Source organism: Ascaphus truei, chromosome 1, assembly GCF_040206685.1.
Source record: "Ascaphus truei isolate aAscTru1 chromosome 1, aAscTru1.hap1, whole genome shotgun sequence".
NCBI lineage: Eukaryota > Metazoa > Chordata > Amphibia > Anura > Ascaphidae > Ascaphus > Ascaphus truei.
In genome coordinates this window covers 162,122,895-162,145,123 of record NC_134483.1, presented here as the reverse complement: position 1 = coordinate 162,145,123, position 22,229 = coordinate 162,122,895, and the positions used below count along the sequence as shown (strand labels likewise).

General features: G+C 44.2%; 1 protein-coding gene across 1 annotated transcript in view; it reads right to left on the bottom strand.

Moving 5' to 3' along the window:
• Positions 1-22,229, bottom strand: part of LOC142493314 (histone-arginine methyltransferase CARM1-like) — a 140,345-nt gene that overhangs the window by 62,220 nt on the left and 55,896 nt on the right. Inside the window, exons 2-3 of the mRNA XM_075597101.1 lie at positions 19,344-19,469; positions 13,919-14,025 (exon numbers count right to left, since the gene is read on the bottom strand). Of these exons, the coding sequence (XP_075453216.1) occupies positions 13,919-14,025; positions 19,344-19,469 (233 nt within the window). The remainder of the gene's footprint in view (positions 1-13,918; positions 14,026-19,343; positions 19,470-22,229) is intronic.

Below are 22,229 nucleotides of genomic sequence, written 5' to 3'. Positions count from 1 at the left end.
ACATGCCCCCTTTTGCTATAGGTTCGCTGACCTTTAAATATAGCTTTCCCCACAATGCTTCTCTGCCGAGCATAATCCTTTCTGGATGTCACATGTGTTTTGCCACAAGCCCTAGGCTTGTTATCTCTCGTTAAGTTTCTATGTTCTTGTCCCATGTTCCATGTTCCTAGTTCATGTCCTGGTTCCTGTGCTGAAGAGGAGGACTCTCCAGTGTTACTTCAGCTTCCTGTTTCCTGAGGCCTGCTGTCCTTCCATAGCAGAGGCCTGTCTACTGGTTCCTGGGGCCTGCTGCTCTCTCTCCATTGCAGAGGCCGTGTCCTGGTTCCTGTGCTGAAGCGGAGGACTCTCCAGTGTTGCTTCAGCTTCCTGTTTCCTGAGGCCAGCTGTCCTTCCATAGCTGAGGCCGGTCTACTGGTTCCTGGGGCCTGCTGCTCTCTCTCCATTGCAGAGGCCGTGTCCTGATTCCTGTGCTGAAGCGGAGGATGCTCCAGTGTTTACTTCAGCTCCCTGTTTCCTGAGGCCTGCTGCCCTTCCCTTAGCAGAGGCCGGTCTACGAGTCCTCAGGTCTGTAGCTCTCTCTCTCTCTCCTTGCACAGGCTCGTTCTGGACTCTTGCGCTGAAGCACTGGTTTACCAGTGCTGCCAGGTGGTGTGCCCACTCCGGTCTGCCTATCCCTTTCTGAGACCGGTACCATGGGCCATGGTCACCGCACGCACAGAACCCGCTACCGCCCTGCAGCTATTACGCTGAAGCGGGACCTAGTTGACTTCCTGTTACCGAAACTCCACTTGGATAACGTTTACCCTGATGTCTCCTATCCTGAACCTGGCTCGTTCATTGACTACGCTGCTCTCTCCAGTCCCAATCCTGAAATGTACGACTACGAACTGCGCAATCCGGATCAGCCTGCGCGGTCTAAGGTCGGTGCTTATACAACCCCACCTCAGCCACGCGGTCCGACCCTGGTTTGTGGCGAGCACAACCGTGACAAGGTTACAGTAATCGAGACAGGAGAGAATGAGGGCCTGAGTCAGAGTGTTAGCAGTCGAGTAACAGAGGAAAGGGCGTATCTTTGGAATATTGCGGAGGAAAAAGCGTCAGGTTTTAGATACGTTTTAAATGTGAGGGAGGAGTCGAGTGTGACCCCTAGGCAGCGTGCTTGGGTGAATGATGGTACTTCCAACAGTAATGTGGAAGGAGGTAGTAGGGCCAGGTTTGGGAGGAAGTATAAGGAGCTCTGTTTTTGCCATGTTAAGTTTAATTCGGCGGAGGGCCATCCAGGATGAAATCGCAGAGAAACATTCAGAAACTTTGGTCTGTACAAAAGGTGTAAGGTGAGCGGTTGAAAAATAAATGTGTGTGTCGTCAGCATAGAGGTGATATTTAAACCCAAGGGATGTGATTAGGTCACCCAGAGAAAGTGTGTACAGAGAGAAGAGGTCCCAGGACAGAGACCTGGGGTACCCCCACAGACAGATTGATAGAGGAGGAGGTGTTAGCAAAAGAGACACTGAAAGTACAATGGGAGAGGTAGGAGGAGATCCAGGATAGAGCTTTGTTACGAATACCAAGAGTATGGAGAATGTGAAGGAGAAGAGGGTGGTCCACGGTGCTGCAGAGAGGTCAAGTAGTATGAGCAGAGTGTAATGACCTCTGTCTTTGGCAGCATGGAGGTCATTAGTTATTTTAGTGAGGTCTTTTTCATTGGAGTGAGCAGTGCGGAAGCCAGATTGTAGAGGGTCTAGGAGAGAATAGGTGTTGAGAAAATGGAGCAAACGAGAGAATACAAGACGTTCAAGGAGTTTGGAGGCAAAAGGCAGAAGGGAGACAGGTCGATAGTTAGAAAGACAGGTAGGGTCAAACTTGCTGTTTTTGAGTAATGGTATAACTGTTGCATTTTTGAAGGAGGAGGGAAAGGTACCAGAGTAGAGGGAAGAGTTAAAAATGTGTGTGAGCGTAGGGATTATAGTAGGAGCAAAAGGTTTTAGGAGATGGGAGTGAATGGGGTGAAGAGGGCAGGTGGTAGAGGGAGAAGAGAAGATCAGCAGAGACAGCGGAGAAAGAGTCAAGGAAGGCAGGAGGAGAGTAAGGAAGCGATGTGGGATGGGAGGAGGAAACAGGGGGGATGTTCTGACGTATGGATTCCACCTTTTCCTTAAAATAGTCAGCAAAGTCCTGAGGTGAGATGGCGGAAGAAGAGGAGGCAGCCGAGGGTGATCTGAGTAGAGAGTCAAAGACAGAGAAGAGTCGGCATGGGTTAGACTTGTGCGTGTTGATTAGTGAAGAAAAGTAGGTTTGTTTAACCCGAGAGAGGGCAGAGTTGAAACAGGATAGCATACATTTTCAGTGAAGGAAGTCTGCGAGACGTTCAGAGGAATGCAGTATGCGCGTGTGGGAATTTAGCCAGGGTCTGGGGTTAGAAGGGCAAGGACGGCAGATAGAAAGAGGAGCATGTATATCAAGAGAGGAGGATAAGGCAGAGTTGTAGTTCCTGACCAGGTTGTCAGGGTCTATAGCAGAACTGAGAGAGGAGAGGGAGGAGCGTAAAGTGAAATCAAAGGCTGGTAGGTTAATAGAGCGCATGTTTCTGCAGAAACGAGGGGTAGATGGAGAAGAAAAGCGAGAGAGAGAAAATGAGATGAGGTGATGGTCCGAGAGAGGAAAGGGGGAAATGGAGAAATCAGAGAGAAAAGTTTTTAGTGAAAACCAGGTCTAGGTAGTGGCCATCCTTGTGGGTGCTAGCTGCAGTACACTGTTGAATGCCAAAAGAAGAGTTGAGAGAGAGAGAGAAACGGGAAGCCCAAGGGAGGGGTCATCAATTTGGCAATTGAAGTCACCAAGGAGAAGAACAAGGGAGTCTGAGGAGAGAAAGAAAAGAGCCAGGATTCAAAGTGAGAGAGAAAGGCAGAAGGGGAATGAGTAGAGGGAGGTGGGTAATAGATGACCGCCATGTGGACAGGGAGTGGAGAGAAGATCTGAACAGTGTGAGCCTCAAAGAAGAGAAAAGTAAGAGAGGGAGGAATAGGAAGGATTCGGTAATGGCAGAGAGAGGAGGAGCCCCAAACCTACACCCCTGCCATCAGGGCGCAGAGTGTGGGAGGGATGAAGGACACTATAAGAGAGGGCAGCTTCCAGCGCAGAGTCAGACTGAGTGAGTCAGGTCTCAGTTATAGCAAATAAGAGCAGAGAGTATGATGCTTTATATCTCTGCTATTGAACTGCCTTCATTCATTCAATGATCTAGCTACACGTCAGTACATGATTATTTTGTATGTGGTTCTTGGCTTACACCAAACACATTTGTTGACTGAGACACGGTATTAGAGAGGGTTGGGGTTACTTACAATACATCTGATCTCAGACGTGCTATTATTTAGATGTAGACTGTTTTTATGATCTTTACCCAATCTCTTTTGTCATCATAACATAAGGCGACGTCCATGGTGAGGGAGACTGCGCGGAGGCGTCCGCGCGGGGCGCGATCAGATTGCCTTAAGGCATTGATCGCGCCCATAGACCGTGCGGGCGGAGGCAGGAGGGGGCGTACGTTGCACAAGAAATCAGTTGAAACTGATTTCTTGGAGCGACACGCAGGTCACGTGAGCGGTCCGCCCAATGAGGCGAACCAGCTCCGTGACGCCCCTAGGAACGCCCCCCACTGCCCATCCTCCATCGACAGGGAAAGCACCAGCTTCACGAGGGTGACTTCACAGCCTCCGCATGCCTACGGCCGAAGGCAGCATGGCCCGGGCCTAAGACTGTTTGTAAACTGTTGTATAAACAGATAAACTGTTAATCAAGTCTCCCCTCCCCCCTCATTTTTGCAGGTTTGCATGCACTAATTATTCTCCTAATATTAGCCAAAGAGGTAAAAGGGAAGAACACTATTTACAAAATAAGATTTGAATTATATATACTCACAGAAATAGAAATGTATTAATTTGTACATATTGTAGGAAGAAGCGAAGTGAATATTTTAATGTTGATTTAATCTTTCTTTAAAAAAAAAAAAAGCATTAATAAGTTCTTTTTTTTTTGTCTGCTATGCGGGACTGCTTTTCAAACGAGTGGACACAATTCATTTTACATTGATGTCTATTTAAATACCTTGCTTTTTTACAGGCAAATAAAATGAAGGGGAAATAATTTTCAGACAAGGGGATTTACCCCTTTTGACTCGTGTATACATCAGTGCACACACGCACATACTCACATCTACTGTATATGTATAATTATTTTTAGTTTCTTTTTTTCACGTTGCAATAAAGTAACGTTTATCAGAAAAATAAAACTAACTGTTCTCAGAGGGTACAGAGAAAGTTTAGACGCATATGCTTTTGTTGTTTTAGATTAATATAAAACCTATTATGCACATATGTTTTCAAGGACTCCAGGCTGGACAGAAAGGATCCAAGATATTAGAAAAAAAATAATATGCAGGCTGACTGCAAAAACAAATACAGCTGAACCCCAATATAATGTGATCCGTTACAACGCGAATCCGCATATAACGCGTTGCAAGCGTGGCTCCCAATTTTCGTATTTATGAATACTTTACAACACGATTATTGGTATCTTAAATACTTTATTGTGCAATGCATACAATTGTACATTATTTCTAACGCGATCCGCTTATACCGCGATGTGATTCTTTGGTCCCCAAGCACAGCGTTATAAGGGGGTTGTGCTGTATGGTGAAACAACAGTAGATTTTTCATTAAAGAAGGCAGAAATACTAGTTAGGCAAGGGAATTGAATAATTGTAAGGATTACTAAGGAATTACATTTCTTTAATAAGAAAAGAAGGTTTCTGAAGTGCAGTCAATCTTTTACGATAATGGTTACTGTATGTGACATCCACAGTTCGAGGTGAGATTCATACTCATAGCTGAAAGAATGAATGAAGGCCTTTCATCAAGCTGGATGCTTAACACAGTACAATTGTTTTACTTGTAAAAATATACACCCTGCAGAGAGCTACAGAATTACTTTGTCTGGTGGTGGATGCCAAGTCAGGATCTTTTTGGCTGTGCTGGCCCCAAGTAATTTCTCTTGATTGTCTCCATAACCTTTTTTTTCTGGTACAATGACTTGGAACAGTGAATAATTGAGATATTCCAGCCTCGGAGGCGACAGAAGTGCATTGAAGAGGAAATTATAGAAACATTTGGACCTAATCTAAACAATATACTAATAATATGACTGTTAAAAAACTGAGCTAAGTTTCCAAGCATTTTTCCTGTGAATAACACATTTGATTTCAGTCAATAACGGCTGACTTCCACTCTGCCTCCAGTACTGTAAAATTGTCTCACTATTTAATTGGTTGATACTGTACAAATGTAACAGGCATCATTGTTTCAGAAAAAAATCCCATCATGATGCAGAATATCACAGCGTTTCCATAGGATTCAATGGCAGTGTTGGGGCAGAATATCACAAGATACCGTATCACACTATATTCCACCACAAAAGGGGAATAATGTTGCCTGCTACATGTGTAGCACTGATTGCATTAATGTATGTATTTCGCTGGGATTCATCAAGCCACGATGTGGCGTAACGAACCCCGATCTGACAGTAACTGGCAATCAAGTCAATGGCACTTAACACCATATTAGGGTATGATACCCCACGCATGGCTTAATGAAAATGCCTTTATGTTCACAAAGAGCAATGAACAAACAATTCTATACATTGCATACATTCATATTTAACATTGAAAACATTTCAAATCATTATAATCCAATATATATATATATACACATATATATATACACATTATATATACATAGTGTGTGTGTGTGTGTGTGTGTGTGTGTGTGTGTGTGTGTGTGTGTGTGTGTGTGTGTGTGTGTGTGTGTGTGTGTGTGTGTGTGTGTGTGTGTGTGTGTGTGTGTGTGTGTGTGTGTGTGTGTGTGTGTGTAAGACTGGGATCCCAAACCAGTCCAAAACAATATAGAAAAGAGATAAATCTGCAGCACTCACCAAGATAATGATGTCAAAAAAGGTATTTATTCTCACACCATGTGATGTAACCGAACACAGCATTTTCAGCCGCCTTTCGGACCACTATGGGTCCTTTTTCAATCTCTAAAGAGCAGTGCTACAGGCACTGACATGTATAGTGACACAGTGGAGCCAAACAAAGCAATTAGACCCACCCACAGGAGTCAGTACCATAGAGTCCGGAGAATTGTTAGTGACCCTGTAAACTTGGGAAATGGTTTACAGTCTATGATAAATAGGTTTGTGTCTAGAGGGTACCCTGCAACTGACTTTATGAGGGAAAGATCATTAGTGGCAGGATTACACAGGGAAGCTCTGCTACAACCTAGGGTCACCATTAAAAAATTCAATAGAATTTCCTTTGTGACCACTTTTAGTTCAGAGAGTAGAATGATTGGTCGTCTCATTAACACATTTTGGTATTTGACCAAGGCGAATGAATAATTGTCTGCAAAGCTTACCGGGCCTCCCCTTATATCATACAGAAGGGCTCCTACCATCAGAGACGCATTGGTTAGGGCAGACTTAGGATCCAGTAAATCCTCTGATACTAGATTTCTGGGGACCCCTACCAACGGCACATTTCCCTGTTTATCATGTGCCCAATGCAGCAATATACAAAAAGGCCCAACCTTTTCACATCCTCACACAGGACATAAATATGTGATTAAACAGTGTGCCACTTTTAATTCAGAATTTGTGGTATACCTTATTAAATATCCTTGTGGGAAAGCCTATATAGGTGTAGCCAGGTCCACCTTTCCCTCCCTTACCTCAGGTGCAGGAAGGGGGAGGCTACGGCGGGACGGCTGCCGGAGCACTCTGAGCCGCCGGTGCGGCATAAGGGGCCGGTAGGGAATGTGGGTGGTCAGTGGGGCGGACGTCAGGGACAGGGTGCCACCATCTTGCCACTACTCGTGCATGCGTAGTGTGAGGTTCGCACATTCGCAGTGCCCAATTAGTTGTGGCGGCCATTAGACAGGCTCCACAAGGGACTACAAGTCCCAACAGCCACTGGGGCTGCCGAACACGTGCTGCAGGAGAGCCAATAGGGCTCCTAGATGCACGGGAGGCTAAAGGATACTTTGGGCATGCTTGAGAGAGGCCATGCTAGTCGGGAGCAGGACTCAGAGAGAGGTAGGGAAGGCCTATTCTGTTAAGGACACCCCTTTTAGGTGCTGGTGGTGCTGCTATATCCTTGCAAGAACCACGCAGCTGTTTGGGTCTGTGGTCTGGGACCAGACCATGAGGCCACCTAAAGAGACACTAAAAAGGGAAACACACCAACTCATTCAGAGGCGGACGCCTTCGTGGAAGGAGCAGCGAGATCACGTCGTGGGATCTCTCCACAGTCCAACGGATCCACCCTAGAGTTTGGCCTGGTCTGGCCTAAGACCAGGAAGGTATCTCACCTATGTGCACCAACGGCCACACACAGGGATAGCGCTACTCCTCACACACTTTGGAGCCTGTCTTGTGGACACCAGGTGGTTAGGTGCCCAGGGCACCCTCATAACTTTGGGGAAACCTCAGTGGGGTGTGGTCAAGTGGACAAGTGGTGGGCGTACACTGTGGTAGTACTATGTGGGTGTGGCCTTGCATGGTCCTGTGATTATATTGTGTTGTTATATGTTAGTAAATACGTTGTTACCTACTTGGTGTTTGTTTACTGACTATTGTGTCCTGTGAGGGGTAATCTTACTAGGATCTCTCGCAGGTGGAGGTGCTATGTATCAAACAAACGTAATCACCCCAGGCTTCCAGTGGCGGAAAATCAGGCCTCCTGTGAGTCACTCAGGTAATGCAGCACAGGTAGTTTCCCTAGACATGGGGGAAAGGTGGCTACATAGGTGAGACCACTAGGAAATTAAGAGCGGGTAAGTCAACATAAATCAACTATACGCTGTACTTGATCAACCAGTTTCAAAAGCACATTTCATACAAGCGGGGCAAAGTATCAGCGAGTTGAGGATACACGTTATTGAACATATACCTAAACCTTGCAGTGGTGGTAACAGAATTAAGCTTCTCAAGAGGAGGGAGGCCTTTTGAATACATGAGTTATATACCATGTATCCAAGGGGCCTCAACAGGGAGTATGATCTGGCCAACCTCTATATCTCCTGATAGGATGGGCCTTATTGCTAATGGTGGTTGTGATCCCTAGACTCTAAGGACCATGGGGAGACGCAGGGAGACTATCTATCCTCATGGGTCTCTACCTATATTGGATCTGTGTTTTTGAGTCATATATGCAGGTCCACCATCCTCTATATGGTGGTTATCCAGAGAAATGGTGTATAGCAGAGCACAGCCAAATGACAACCAAACTTGGTAAAGATGAAAAAATTCAAGGCAAACTTCAAATAAACAGATCAGTTTATTGCAGGCTCAGCAACAATAGGACTAAATGAACTGTTGAACGATTTATATACTGCCTTATGATGGCGTGTGTTATGATGGTGTTTTTTTGGTGTTTCTTTATCTGTGGTTGTCAAGTGGACACCACTAGGCACATATCCCTCTCAAGCCACATCAGAATTTACTATATATATTGGACATCCTCTTAAACATCTGGACATTTATATACTCCATTAACAAGTTGATCATTGAGCCACATGTGATTTTTGAGCACCACTCCTCACACTATATATATCTATTTGGTAGTTAAGCTATAACCAGTAGGAGTGAGAAGTTGGTTTTGGTCATTGCTCTCTGTCTCTCTTTGTGTGTGCATTCTTGAATTAAGAATTAGAGATATATGTACACACACACAAATATATATGTAGCCAAGTACCCTTGGCTATAGCCTTTCACTGTCCTCAACACACTGCAAGTCCTGATAGGAACAGGCAGTGTTGGGGTTAAACTCCTGTGCAGGGCCTAGCTTGCAGTTGCAGCCTGGATGGGTACAATGTTGCCATATCCAGGTGCAGGCCTAACCAGCAGTTGGAGTGTCATACCTGGGGAGGGTACTGACTGGGTCACATGTATATGGTGTGACGTCTGTCAGTACCTGGACCTGCCCTGTTATGGGGCGGGGTTATAAGCCCTTCCCCTGGGTATAAAAGCTGACACTCCACCAAATTGAGGTGTGCTATGATAAGGCTGTGTGATATGGTGTGATACCCTTTTCCCTGCAAGAGGGTAAAGGGTATCTTTCCTCCCTTTTCCTCTCATGTCCTTTTTAATTCTTCTGTGGATATATTTATATGTTTTTATTTGTCTTTTTGCCTTCATTTTAGTTGGATCACCCACACAGGTGCCCTGGTTGAATACATAGGCACTCATGAAGTTGTTAGGGTAGGGGGGCGCAAACTTTTTTCCCTGCGCCCCCCAGCCGGCGATCCCCCTTTCTGCATCCCCCCCCCGCTTACCTCGGCGGCATTACATCACGTTGCCATAGCAATGTGACGTCACATAACCTCGTGGCGTCATTTGACGCCACGTTGCCATGGCGCCGCGTCTAAGAAGCCACATGAGCCAAGGTAAGTAGGTTTACAGAGGCCTTCGCCGCTCCCCCGGCACTTAATTTAAGTGCCTTCGGGAAGCGTGCAGGGCCCCTGTAAACCCTGCACCCCCGCAGTCAGTCTCGCACCCTCAGTTTGTGCACCGCTGTGTTAGGGGATTAGTGCAACCCTCTTTCCCTCTAACTAAAGAGACTACCGGTACTGCCGTTACCTGTTTGGCTACCAGGAGGCCTGAACCTCCGCTACTGGGAGCCTGGGGTGATAACTTGCTCGCCTCGGTGCAGCGCCTCCACCTGAGAGGGATCCCAGCGTAGTGGGATGAGCCCCTCACAGGAACCCAAATAGTAAACACACACAGGTATATAATAGCAACCTTTACTGAACACACTTATAATATAACAATCAGTACCACACCATATAAGGCACACCCAACCCAGTACCACCAATGAGTGTCCCCAAAATACATTGGGTGCTTGGCACTAATACCCTGATGTCCTTATCCCAATGTCAGGGCCCACCCAATTGTGTGTATGGTAGCGCTACTCTTGATTGCACTTTATTGAGGTACCTGCGAGTACTCCTGTTCTCGGTGTGGCCAACTTAGCAGCAGGTATCTGCTGATCCACCGACGTCGTCATCCGTGATGGCGTCCGCCACTGCGTTCAGTGATCTCCGGTAGGAGAGTCCCACCTTTAAGAGTCTCTTTAATGTAGGTAGTCTAGTCCCAGACAACAGGGCCGCAAATCACCGCGCGGTGTCTTTGCTGATGGCTAGTCTCACTACTTGCAGCAATTGGGGAAAGATCCCTGACTATGGGCTTTACCTATAGCAACCACAAGCTGAGCATGTGGGGCCTATCTGGGACCTAAAGGGGTGATCTGGCCTAGTCTGAGTGCTACAGACACTCATACCCTACCTTCACCTTGTCTGTTCTGGCTCCAACTGACGCCTCGCCCTGCAAGCGCGCCAAATGTATCAAAATCCACTCACAGTGAATGCAGCCGCCCCATTGGCTGAACTGCGCTGCATGATTAGGACGCACCAGGATCCTGGGAGATGTAGATCCCCTGTGGACCCTTACAGAAGATGGCTGCCGCTCAGGGATCCATTGCGCATGCGCAAGCCTCCTCAGATGGCTGCCGCTATTACCGAACACGTTGTGCGACCGCTTCTGCGCGGCTCTTTAACAATGGCGGTGCCTTGCTCGGGCGTCCGCTGCGGATCTCCCTGATACTGGAGCTCTCTCTCCTGCTCTCCCGCCGGTTGCCGCAACTCCCGACATGCCGCATTAGCCTCCCCCTTCCCCGCATTGGATATAAGGGGGGGGCAGGGGGACCCAGATACATCAGCATTACGGAGATAGTGTTTGTTTTAATTTGTTATGGACTCTTTCAGTGATCTCTAGCATGTGCAAAGATATATCACTGCCATTGTTGCTATGGATGCTCTACCTTGGTTGTCATGACATCCATTGCAACCAGGAAGTATTCTTCCAAACTGAACTTTTTTTCTTCACGCATGTGCATTACATCAAAATCAAGTTAAACACGGCACGAAGGAAACCGGCGGCAAGGATCTTACAGACAGGACGCGATCGCGGGATACAGTCATTTGGTACTCTTATGATATCCATATTGCTGTTTGATTTCCTGAGTTGTAGATCATTTAAATATGTGCAGACATGTGCACATCCTTATTGGCACACGTGTTTAGTGATTGTATATGCCATGGTTGATGCATGTTTATGCTGCACATGTGCAGTTTATCTTTGAACTACCTGCCTTCCATCTACACCTGTTTACATTTAAATGTGGGTGGGTCCAATTGCTTTGTTTGGCTCCACTGTGTCACTATACATGTCAGTGCCTGTAGTACTGCTCTTTAGAGCTTGAAAAAGAACCCATAGTGGTCCGAAACGTTGCTTAAACTGCTGTGTTCGGTTACATCACATGGTGTGAGAATAAATACCTTTTTTGAAAACATCATCTTGGTGAGTGCTGCAGATTTATCTCTTTTCTATATGTAGCAGGGTCTCCCCTGGCCCCCCTCACCTGCGCGGAGTAGCGGTATGACAGGCAGTTGCAGGGGCGAGTGCCTTGCCGGGGGCTCCCGGTGGCGACGGAAGCAGAGCGCCACCATCTTGGTTGTGTCCGAGCATGCGCGGAGGGTTGCGCATGCGCAGACGTGAAGCGGCGGCCATTAGAGAGGAAGGCAGGTCACAGATGGCGCTCCGTAATGCAGGGACCCATAGAAGTCACGCATGCGCAGGTAGGGCGATGCAGCAGCCATTACATAGTTGCGCAGGCTCAGTGGAGAGTAGCGGCGGCCATGACACATCGCGCACGTGGACCCAATGATAAAGAGGTCCTAAGTGGACTACAACTCCCAGCAGCCTCTGGGGACTGCCTTTCACCCAGATCACATGCAGCCAGACAGCCACTAAGGCTTACAGATTCTCATGCTGCATTTGGATAAATTGTTGTGTGCTGAATCAGGAAGCAGACAGTGAAGCACATGAGTTAGTTGGAGATGGGATAAGGTAGGGGAAGGTAGTGTGTGCAGGGAGCAGTAGCCCCTGTCACTAGGCCAGGTTATCCCTAGGCCCCAGCTAGGCCCAACTCACTAGTAGATGTGTAGCTGCTGTAGGGAAGGCCCAAAGGTAGGGACTTTGCCCTTTTAGCAGTTAGCTTAGTCAGGGAGACAGCTGCAGTGCTGTGTGCTCTGACAAGGAGGAAGCAGTGTGACAAGTGTGGTCTGGGATCAGACCTACGTCACTCAAGATAGAGACTATCTGTGTGGGTGAGATTATCTGAATTGCGGGAGGACGCCATTGCTGCGGATTCACCGCTGGACGCAGATGGGTGCTTTCCTGTTGTTTACTGTACCCGGGTGCAGGAGCCCCGGGCAGGTATTTCTACAAGTGCACCAACTGTAACCCACATACCGGTTTACTTACAGGCGCTGATTACGCCTAATGGGTGGGTTGCTAGATTATTGGGACACTTGGGTATAGCGGTGGGGTTGAGGTCCAGAGAGGCCAGGTTAAGGGGTGACACGGCTGTGTTGCTATTGTGTTGATATGATGTAATGTTATTGTTCTGCCCATATAGTAAACAGTTTATATATATACTTTATTGTATGTGTTTCCTATTTGTGGGTCCTGTGTCAGGCGTCATTCTATATGCCTGGAATCCCTGCACAGGTGGAGGTGCTGTAAGCATGCATTCCAGGATACACCCCAGGCTCCCAGTGGTGGAGGTTCAGGCCTCCTGTGAGCCTATCAGGTATTGCACCACACTGGTAACATATGTAGATTTCCCCACATGATCCCTATCTGCTATTGGGGGGGGGGGGGGTGAGTGATAAATGTGTTACATATATAAAAATATACATATTGAATTAAATCAATCAATAGGAGAATGAAGATGGGATGGAGCCCATTTAGAAGAACCAAAACAATGTTTCAAGGGAACCTACTCCACTATGCTTCAAAAGGAAAGTTTTCGACCAGTGTATCCTGCCTGTGCTCATGTATGGATATGAAACTTCGACCATAAATGCGAAGACAATTCAAAATCTTAAGACAACTTAAAGAAGTATGGCAATCTGTATGCTGCGTATTACCCGCAAATACAGGAAAAAGATCAAATGGGGGAGAAACCATACAAAAGTCTGTGACATCATCACAAGGGTGAAGAAATTAAAATGGCAGCGGGCCGGACATATCGTAAGAAGAAATGACTATTGTTGGGCAGTGTCATGATTCCCTCCTGCAGGACTCCTCGTAGACCTCTAGGGGCACACAGAGGAGTCTGGTTCAGACTCGGAACTAGTAAGAACTAGAACAGTCCATGAGGCCAGCTGCCATCTTAGTTTGGGTATAAAAATCCACCCAGTCTGTTAGTTCTTTGCTTGTCAACTTTCTGTTTACAGTTCAGGAGTCAGGTTATTCCTTTTTCCCTAGTGCTGCGTCTTACCCTGTTCCTTTTTATTTAGGCTCCTAGTTCTGCAGATCTACAGGTACCTTCTTGTTTGTTGTCTTGTATTTCCTTTGCACTATTTGCCTCCTGTTCATTATTTGTCTCCGGCTACCATTGCTCTTTGCATGTAGCACTGAGTTCCTGCTGCTAACCTTAGGGCCTGCCTAAAAAATTAAGTTGCCATTGTGTCAAAAATATCTGATATTTCTGGGGATCCTCCAACTACCGTTCTGGTGATGCTATAGGAATAGCACTACACTAAAGGAATCAAAACTGGGAAAACAAAATGGAGTCAAACAGACACAATGGGATATGATATAAGTACGATTCAAATAAGAGTGTGTGTATAATCAAAGAGAAATTAGATATTACTTTGTGTTGTAGCTTAAAAACATCCATTCTTTCAGCTGTTATTCTGAATTGCATGCAATTTATTTCCAGTGAGTCCGATTGTTGTACCTGGAAGTATTGTGCAGCTGCTGACTCTTCTGTGCGCTGAGAAAACACGGAGTTTTCCTTCTTGTGATTCCGACATCTCTTCAAGGCACCGTGAAATGCACTGCACTCTGAAAGAAAAACATTACAGGCATATAAAAATATTAAACAATATGTACAGGGCAGCAGAGCAGATTATCTCTGTCTTTCTCTAAGGAAAAACTAAGAATAGCCTGTATATTGTTTAACTTTCACTACACTTGTGCAATGGGTTTACTCAATGGTCAAAGTAGGGGTAGTAATCTGTGCCATTTTTTAATCCATTTTTTTTTTCAATTAAGTTTTTAAACTTAGAAAAAAGTGAGTTTTATTAGGTACTTTTTTAAAGTACTGTATATCCCTATTATATCCTATCTAGGGGACATGTTTAAAGGTGCAATACAAGTTCAATCCGTGCCTTTTTTTTTTTAACATGAATGAAAAACAGGCGGTCTGAACCTCGTTACTTTCAACTCTGATACACCTTGGTTCTTGAGATACATACCTGGTTATTTAAATTCCTCACGTGCTGCAGGCCAATGGCTGGTAATATTGCAGCTTCCTATAGGCCCACGTGATGTGGGGGATTTAAACCTTCATATTGTTTAAGCTGGAGAGGAGGGCCCTGTGGCAACTTCCCCATGTAAGTATCTCGGCAACCAGGAGATGCCCAGAGCTGAAATTAATGTGGTTCACCTCCGGAGACCCCATGTTTTCCACCTATGTAAGCTATTTGCTCCGTCAAATGTTTTTGGAGGAGGTGTTCATACAAGTAACTGCAGGTTACCAGTATAATAATCATTCAGACAAAAACACATAAAGAGACTACAAGATCCCTATTAACTGCACAGCATGGCTGATAGATGTAATAAGGGTTCAAATAACCCCCAACAATTGTTGAATATAAGCTGCAAGAGGTACCGGTAAGTAACCGCTCCCAACACTGGGGGAGGACAGTTACCAATAAAGCCTATAATAGCCAAAACAATAAAATTTTATTAATGAACAAAATAACGATGCGTAATTGGTGATAAATGCTCTAATTCTAATTTAAAAACAATTAAAACGCAAAGTGTGCGTGACACCAGGACGGGGGATATATTCCCTGGGTGGGTAACTGAATCTAATGTGGAATAACAGTGTGTAAATCTTAATAGATATATCACCAGGCAGGTAAGTACACCCAGTTGCCACGTAAGTGCCCACCAAACTCTTAATAAAGCCTCCTATATCTGGGTGGGGTGCGGGTGTGAGGCAAAATGTATGTATATCCGCAGTCTAATGATACCAGTAATCATGAGAGATAAATATTATTGCGAAAAACGGACGCTGTGTTCGAGCATCCAAACTGCGTGTTTGTATGCTGAAAACATTCTAGTGAGCAGTCAGATGTAACAGACCAAATACATACAGCGCAGCAAACCAAAACAACCCGCTCTCCACTACACCAGAATGGTCTCACCCATTACACCTCCACGACGTCAACGTGATGACGTCATCCCGACGTACGTTTCGCGCTCGGGGCTGGCGCTTTCTCAAGGTGGGAGGTAACAAATAGAGCAACACTGCCCCCTTATATATCCACACGTGAGGCGGAGCTTACAATTACCTCTGTCCGACATCAAAGTGATGGCTGGCAGCTATACAATTACATAATAAAGTACAAATAGATAAATCGAGGGGATCCTAATCGTGTCATTAGATCACAGTACAAAGTACTAAATAGAAAGCGGTGTCCTGGCTTCTATATGACTAGCAATGATGTTAAAATCATATAGTAATATATAGCAAAAATGTTTGTTGTTTTTGGGGTAGGGTCAAAGGTCAATGTGTTTAGTAAATGACAAAAATATTGTAGGTAAAATATGACAGATAGGTCACAACAGTATGGAGATATATTCGTTGTTGTGCTTAATACAAACCAACACAATTTGAAACTTACCTTTGTTTCAAGCGAATCTAGTTTAGATTTCCTTGACATAACTGTATTTAAGGACAGCACTGGTAAATTAGAAACAACTATTTTCAGGAAAAGCACGGCGACCAATAGCTTACTGAGAGCAGAGAGTCAACATCCCAGACATGTTATAAAGGCTATTCCCACGGGCCAATATATAATCAACACTAACTGAATTCAAGGAATAAGCGAAGACTATGACAGATAGATTTCTGGAACGTGGTCACTCTAAAAACAATTTAAGACGAGCCTATAATAGGACGATGAGGACCACTAGAACACAACTCTTGGCCAATACAGCACCCAGTGACCCGAATGATGATTTTAGACCTATTCGGTTTATTGGAACTTTCAGTGACCAGTGGGGTTCAATCTTCCGTATCTTTAATACAAATGATACACATGATATATTCTACTTGAGGATGAGGATCTTAAAGGGGCATTATCACCTACACCCAATCTAACTAGTAGGAGAAGTCGCAACTTAAAAGATATCCTAGTAAGAAGCCACTTTCAAGCTAAACCACAAGGTACGTGGCTAGACCAAAAACCAAAGGGCTCCTATGCCTGTGGTCGGTGTAGGGCCTTTAGATATGTACCAAAAAAGACGGAATATAAGGACTCTACACAAACGGTGACGTATAAGATCAAAGATTTTATAAATTGTGTTACTGAGGGTGTAATTTATCTGATTGTCTGTTCTTGTGGCAAACTATATGTTGGCAAAACCTTCAGGCACTTCAAAATAAGAATTCTTGAGCACCTTGGGTCAATAAGGAATGCCAAAGATACACCGGTGGCCCGACATGTGGTCAGTGAACACCAAGGAAACAGTGATCAATTCATTTTTATTGGTATTCAACACATACCTTGGGGTCAGCGAAAGGGTGACTGGAATAAGATTCTATTACAGACTGAGTGCAAGTGGATTTACACGTTAAAAACACTCAGTCCCATGGGTTTGAATGAGGGTTATATCTATACTTCTTTTATTTGATTCCGTGTTATTATGGCTATGCTGTAATTATGCTGTCTACCTTACTATCTTAGGGGGCTCCAGGTATATAGTTTAAATCTAGATGTTCGTTTTGACCTAAGGGGCGGACAACCTAGGTTAGTTCACTCCTACATTACTCATATGTACAATTATATACCTATATCTATCTACCATTGATACTTGTTGTATACACTATTATGCTATCCTATAAATGACACTGATACCCTCATTCAAACCCATGCTAAATACTATCTCCATACTGTTGTGACCTATCTGTCATATTTTACCTACAATATTTTTGTCATTTACTAAACACATTGACCTTTGACCCTACCCCAAAAACAACAAACATTTTTGCTATATATTACTATGTGATTTTAACATCATTGGTAGTCATATAGAAGCCAGGACACCGCTTTCTATTTAGTACTTTGTACTGTGATCTAATGACACGATTAGGATCCCCTCGATTTATCTATTTGTACTTTATTATGTAATTGTATAGCTGCCAGCCTTCACTTTGATGTCAGACAGAGGTAATTGTAAGCTCCGCCTCACGTGTGGATATATAAGGGGGCAGTGTTGCTCTATTTGTTACCTCCCACCTTGAGAAAGCGCCAGCCCCGAGCGTGAAACGTACGTCGGGATGACGTCATCGCGTTGACGTTGTGGAGGTGTAATGGGTGAGACCGTTCTGGTGTAGTGGAGAGCAGGTTGTTTTGGTTTGCTGCGCTATATGTATTTGGTCTGTTACATCTGACTGCTCACTAGAGTGTTTTTAGCATACAAACACGCAGTTTGGATGCTCGAACACAGCGTCCGTTTTTTCGCAATAATATTTATCTCTCATGATTACTGGTATCATTAGACTGCGGATATACATACATTTTGCCTCACACCCGCACCCCACCCAGATATAGGAGGCTCTATTAAGGGTTTGGTGGGCACTTACGTGGCAACTGGGTGTACTTACCTGCCTGGTGATATATCTATTAAGATTTACACACTGTTATTCCACATTAGATTCAGTTACCCACCCAGGGAATATATCCCCCGTCCTGGTGTCACCCACACTTTGCGTTTTAATTGTTTTTAAATTAGAATTAGAGCATTTATCACCAATTACACGTCGTTATTTTGTTCATTAATAAAATGTTATTGTTTTGGCTATTATAGGCTTTATTGGTAACTGTCCTCCCCCAGTGTTGGGAGCGGTTACTTACCTGTACCTCTTGCAGCTTATATTCAACAATTGTTGGGGGGTATTTGAACCCTTATTACATCTATCAGCCTTGCTGTGCAGTTAATAGGGATCTTGTAGGAGACTCCTTTAGTCTCCTTATGTGTTTTTGTCTGTCATTACTATCCCTTTGCACCGGCTGTATCTATTAATGACCTCATTAGGATCAATTGTTCATTGGTGAGCGGTATCTCACAAGTTATACTAGTAATCATTCAGACTTGATTTTATATTTCCATTTGCTATTAGCACATGGGAGTAAGGTGTGAATCAACTGTGCAATTGGAGGAGAATAGCAGCTGCCTTGCTAAAGATGTGGACACACATGCAAGCTTTAACTTTCCCTGTTGTAGGTAGGATTCTGGTTTTAACCACCAGATCGCCTTCAACAGAGAACCTTCTTCTTTTTATGGATATTTTGTGTCCATTTTATATTTTAATAAATTAGTTTAAATTGTGTTCACAGCCTTGTGTTTGTATGTTAAATGTTGTTTGGTTTCTGTCTTTTGTTAGTCAGTGTTGTTCATTAGTGTTATATATTAGTTTGTCCTACATTTACAGCAGTATACACTATGTAATATCTTTGTACTTTATTCCATATATCTCGGATGCCTTCCACGAAGTTACAAGGTTGATCCGGATGAACAGGACTGTCCCACAAGGAGCATAGCTCTTGCCAGTGTATCTGGATATTTGTTGGACTTTATTTTCCAAGGCGCCGGTCTGTATTTATGTTTGGCCAAGATCACCACCACACTATTGACCGCGAGTTACTTAATACGCTATTATCTGATGGTGAATCAAAGTTGCCACCTGTAACTGGCACTGGCTTTTAAAATATATGTATGCCTGTTAAATCCACCATGTCTGAGGTGGCGATGTCAACCCCTGAGCCTCGAAGATTACCGTCACATGTTAAAAATGCCATAATCATATTTCATTTTATTCTAAATTTGACCGCGGAACATATAGGAGCTTCAATTGTTTACACAGCATCAAAACACAAATATTGGCAACTTAATACATACTGGTACATATGCCCAGTGTGTATTAGTTAGAGTAATCCAGAAGCGTTGTTGTTGGTGTTGTTATTGCTCATTAAAAACCATTCACTTAATAGTTGGTAATGACAGATAATAGATCTCACAATGTAGTGTACTATGTACTATTGCATCACAGTGGCAGAGAGATGAATAAGAATACATTTAACACCTACCACTGTGTGACTTGAATTGGAGCAAGGCACTGTTGAAACCAATAGTAATTAAGAGTGATTGCTTCCCAACACGGCAGTATTCTGTATCTTTGTTAATCAAGCACTTAAACACACACACTCCATCATCTGTAAGGAGAAAAATAGAATGTTTAGGAATAAACACGTGGATCCTTTTAATTATTGTGTTATTGGGTATTTTGATGTACATGACATGACATTCTTGCATCTGTATTAAATCATAATTAGAGAATTACACACACTTAACTGATTTTAAATATTATAAGAAATGGCAGCAAACAGCAGAAATTGCTCCACTATTATAACACCAGGATATTTTGCTAGACTGGATTGGGATTTTACAAATGCAACACATAGCATGTTTTACCACAAAACACAGAACCCCCAATTAACTACCCAGCATCCTGTAATAATGTCTTCCTTAACCCCTTCAATGTCACAGGGGAATTGCGATGGGCTGTACACACCTCTGACAGTGAAGGAGCTTTTTGTACTTAGAGGTCATATCATTTACTTTTAAACAATGGATAGCAGTGCCATATTTCTATTAGAGAAAATGGTCGCTTTTTTGTAAGCATTCCTGAATATAAACCAGATAATGATACACTATTTCTGGAGAGCAGTGAAGAGTATATTAACTAATTAAAGGTTACATCAACAAGAGTGGATCTTTGAGCCACTGTCCTTTGCTGTCTTCCTTAGGCTACGCTTATACTAAGGGCTACGGCGACGCGACCGTGTAACGTCACCCGTCGCAACAGCTATTCCTGCACTCTGGTGCAGGAGACCAGAGGGCGACAGGGGGGGCATGGCAGAGGCGTGACCGTGAGCGGTTCGCCCTCATTGGCTGAACCGCTCACGTGCCGCGGCGATCAACGAAAAAGTCCAAATCCTTTCACTACCGGCGATCGCGACCGCTCAGTCGCTCTGGGCACCTGTGACAGACTGCATGTTCTTGCTACGGCGCTGCGCCATGTCGCAGTCGCCATACAATGTACTATAAGCGTAGCCTTACTCTTTATGCCAACGATTCATCACACAGCTACGTGCAAATTGTGGCCAATTTCAGTTACCTACTATACTTTACGACTCTAGCTTTTATTGCTGTGTGTTCTGTACACCGTATATAAGGAGATACACTGTATAGTATTCAGACAGACAAAAAAAAACCATGTTTTATGCCAGCACTGAATGAAGCATTGTCTGTGTGGGTGGGACCGCAAGCTGTAAAGATTTGTCTTTCAATATTTTTGATGAGGATTTCCCTCCCCGTCACTTATACTGTACCACCTTCATCAGTCGTCCCATTGCTGTGTGACCCTTTACTGTTTACAAATATGAGTTTGATAGCATATTATTCCAAAGCATCAATGCACGTCTATGGATCTGTGTCATGGTGACATAAGGAGAAAAGCAAGGCTACTGGAGGATGTTTTGTGTGCAAGTTATGTTGGAATTTTATTTGAAAATTAGAGTGTGTAAACTAAAGAGCCATGTTTCACACCATCTGCCAACTGTGGAGGAACTGATTCTCATTACAGCAGAATGGGATAACTCAAGGCAAGAATAATGTGGATGTGAGGTGACTGTACATGCCATGAAAATTAGGCGAAACGTCTAGCACTCCATAATAGTGCTCAAGTGGTTAATAATTATTCATCCAACATTTCGGTTCAACACAGCAGACCTTTCTCAAGGTTACAAATACTGAATCCACACAGACTTTTAAACACAAGCTGACCATACCCACCGGTTTGATCAGGACAGTACCATTTTTTGAGCACTTGTCTAGTGTCCCGAAAGGGTGAGTAAAATGTCTAATTTGTACCGGTTTTGAAATTGAAAACCAGTGCGAGACATTTTAGTCCGAAGCTGCAGCCCGGCTTCCACTATTACCACCGCCATCTGCACTGGACATGGGGATGCCCGGAAGTCACGCTCAACTTCCACATCCATCTGTGGGACCTGCACCAGCGTCTGTGGGAGAAGCTCCATCTTTTTTAAACTCTGAGCTGCTCAATACAGTATGTCAATTGTTTTTTCTGTTCTGACTAGAGTATCTATAGAGGCATTGTATATTCTGGAGTAAAATGTGTGAAATGTCACTCTATATAGTATGGAATGTTTATAGTGTATAATGTTTAGGATTGATATGTAGTATTATATATATTGTGACATAGTCCAAAGATGTTAGGCAGCTTTCTGCCCCGTTTAAGGTCAGAAAGTGCAGGAATAGTTAAAAATGATCCATTCCACAGCTTCACATTAACTCAGGCTGGTGGATGGAAAATCCAGACCACAGATTACAATGTGTCTTGTTCTCCCTCACCTGCTCTTCTAATCACATGCACAGGTATTTAGAGCAGAGAGGTTTGCATTTCAGTCTCTCTCCTTAGAGCCTGGGGGCTGGGGTTGTCGCTGCTCCCCTGCATCCAGTTCGGGGTGGACGGCCCCGTCAAGTATCACAGTACCAGAGGATGTGCCTGGACACTTGGGACCGAGTTCCCACCACGAACAGATAAGACAAACCCATGTTTACTGCCGTATCTAATAGACTGTATGCTTTATCTGGTGACCCTAAATAAGAGGGCATTGTTTTAAACTGGGGAACCAGGTTAGTTGGCCCAGCAGCAGTTAGAGTCTGATTCTGATGTGTAGTTAGATCCCTGAAAGGGATAGGATTTTGTTTATATAATTTGGTTTCTTGTTACTTGAAATAACAGTGTGGGAAATACTATAACACTGATATGAGTGAACCGCTGAATGTAAATATCTGAGTGCCTCTAACCTACACATGTTAAAGCTGCAGTCCCTTACTTGGATGAAAATAAAGCAGGCAGAAGCCTGAGTTAAGCAACGTAATACTTT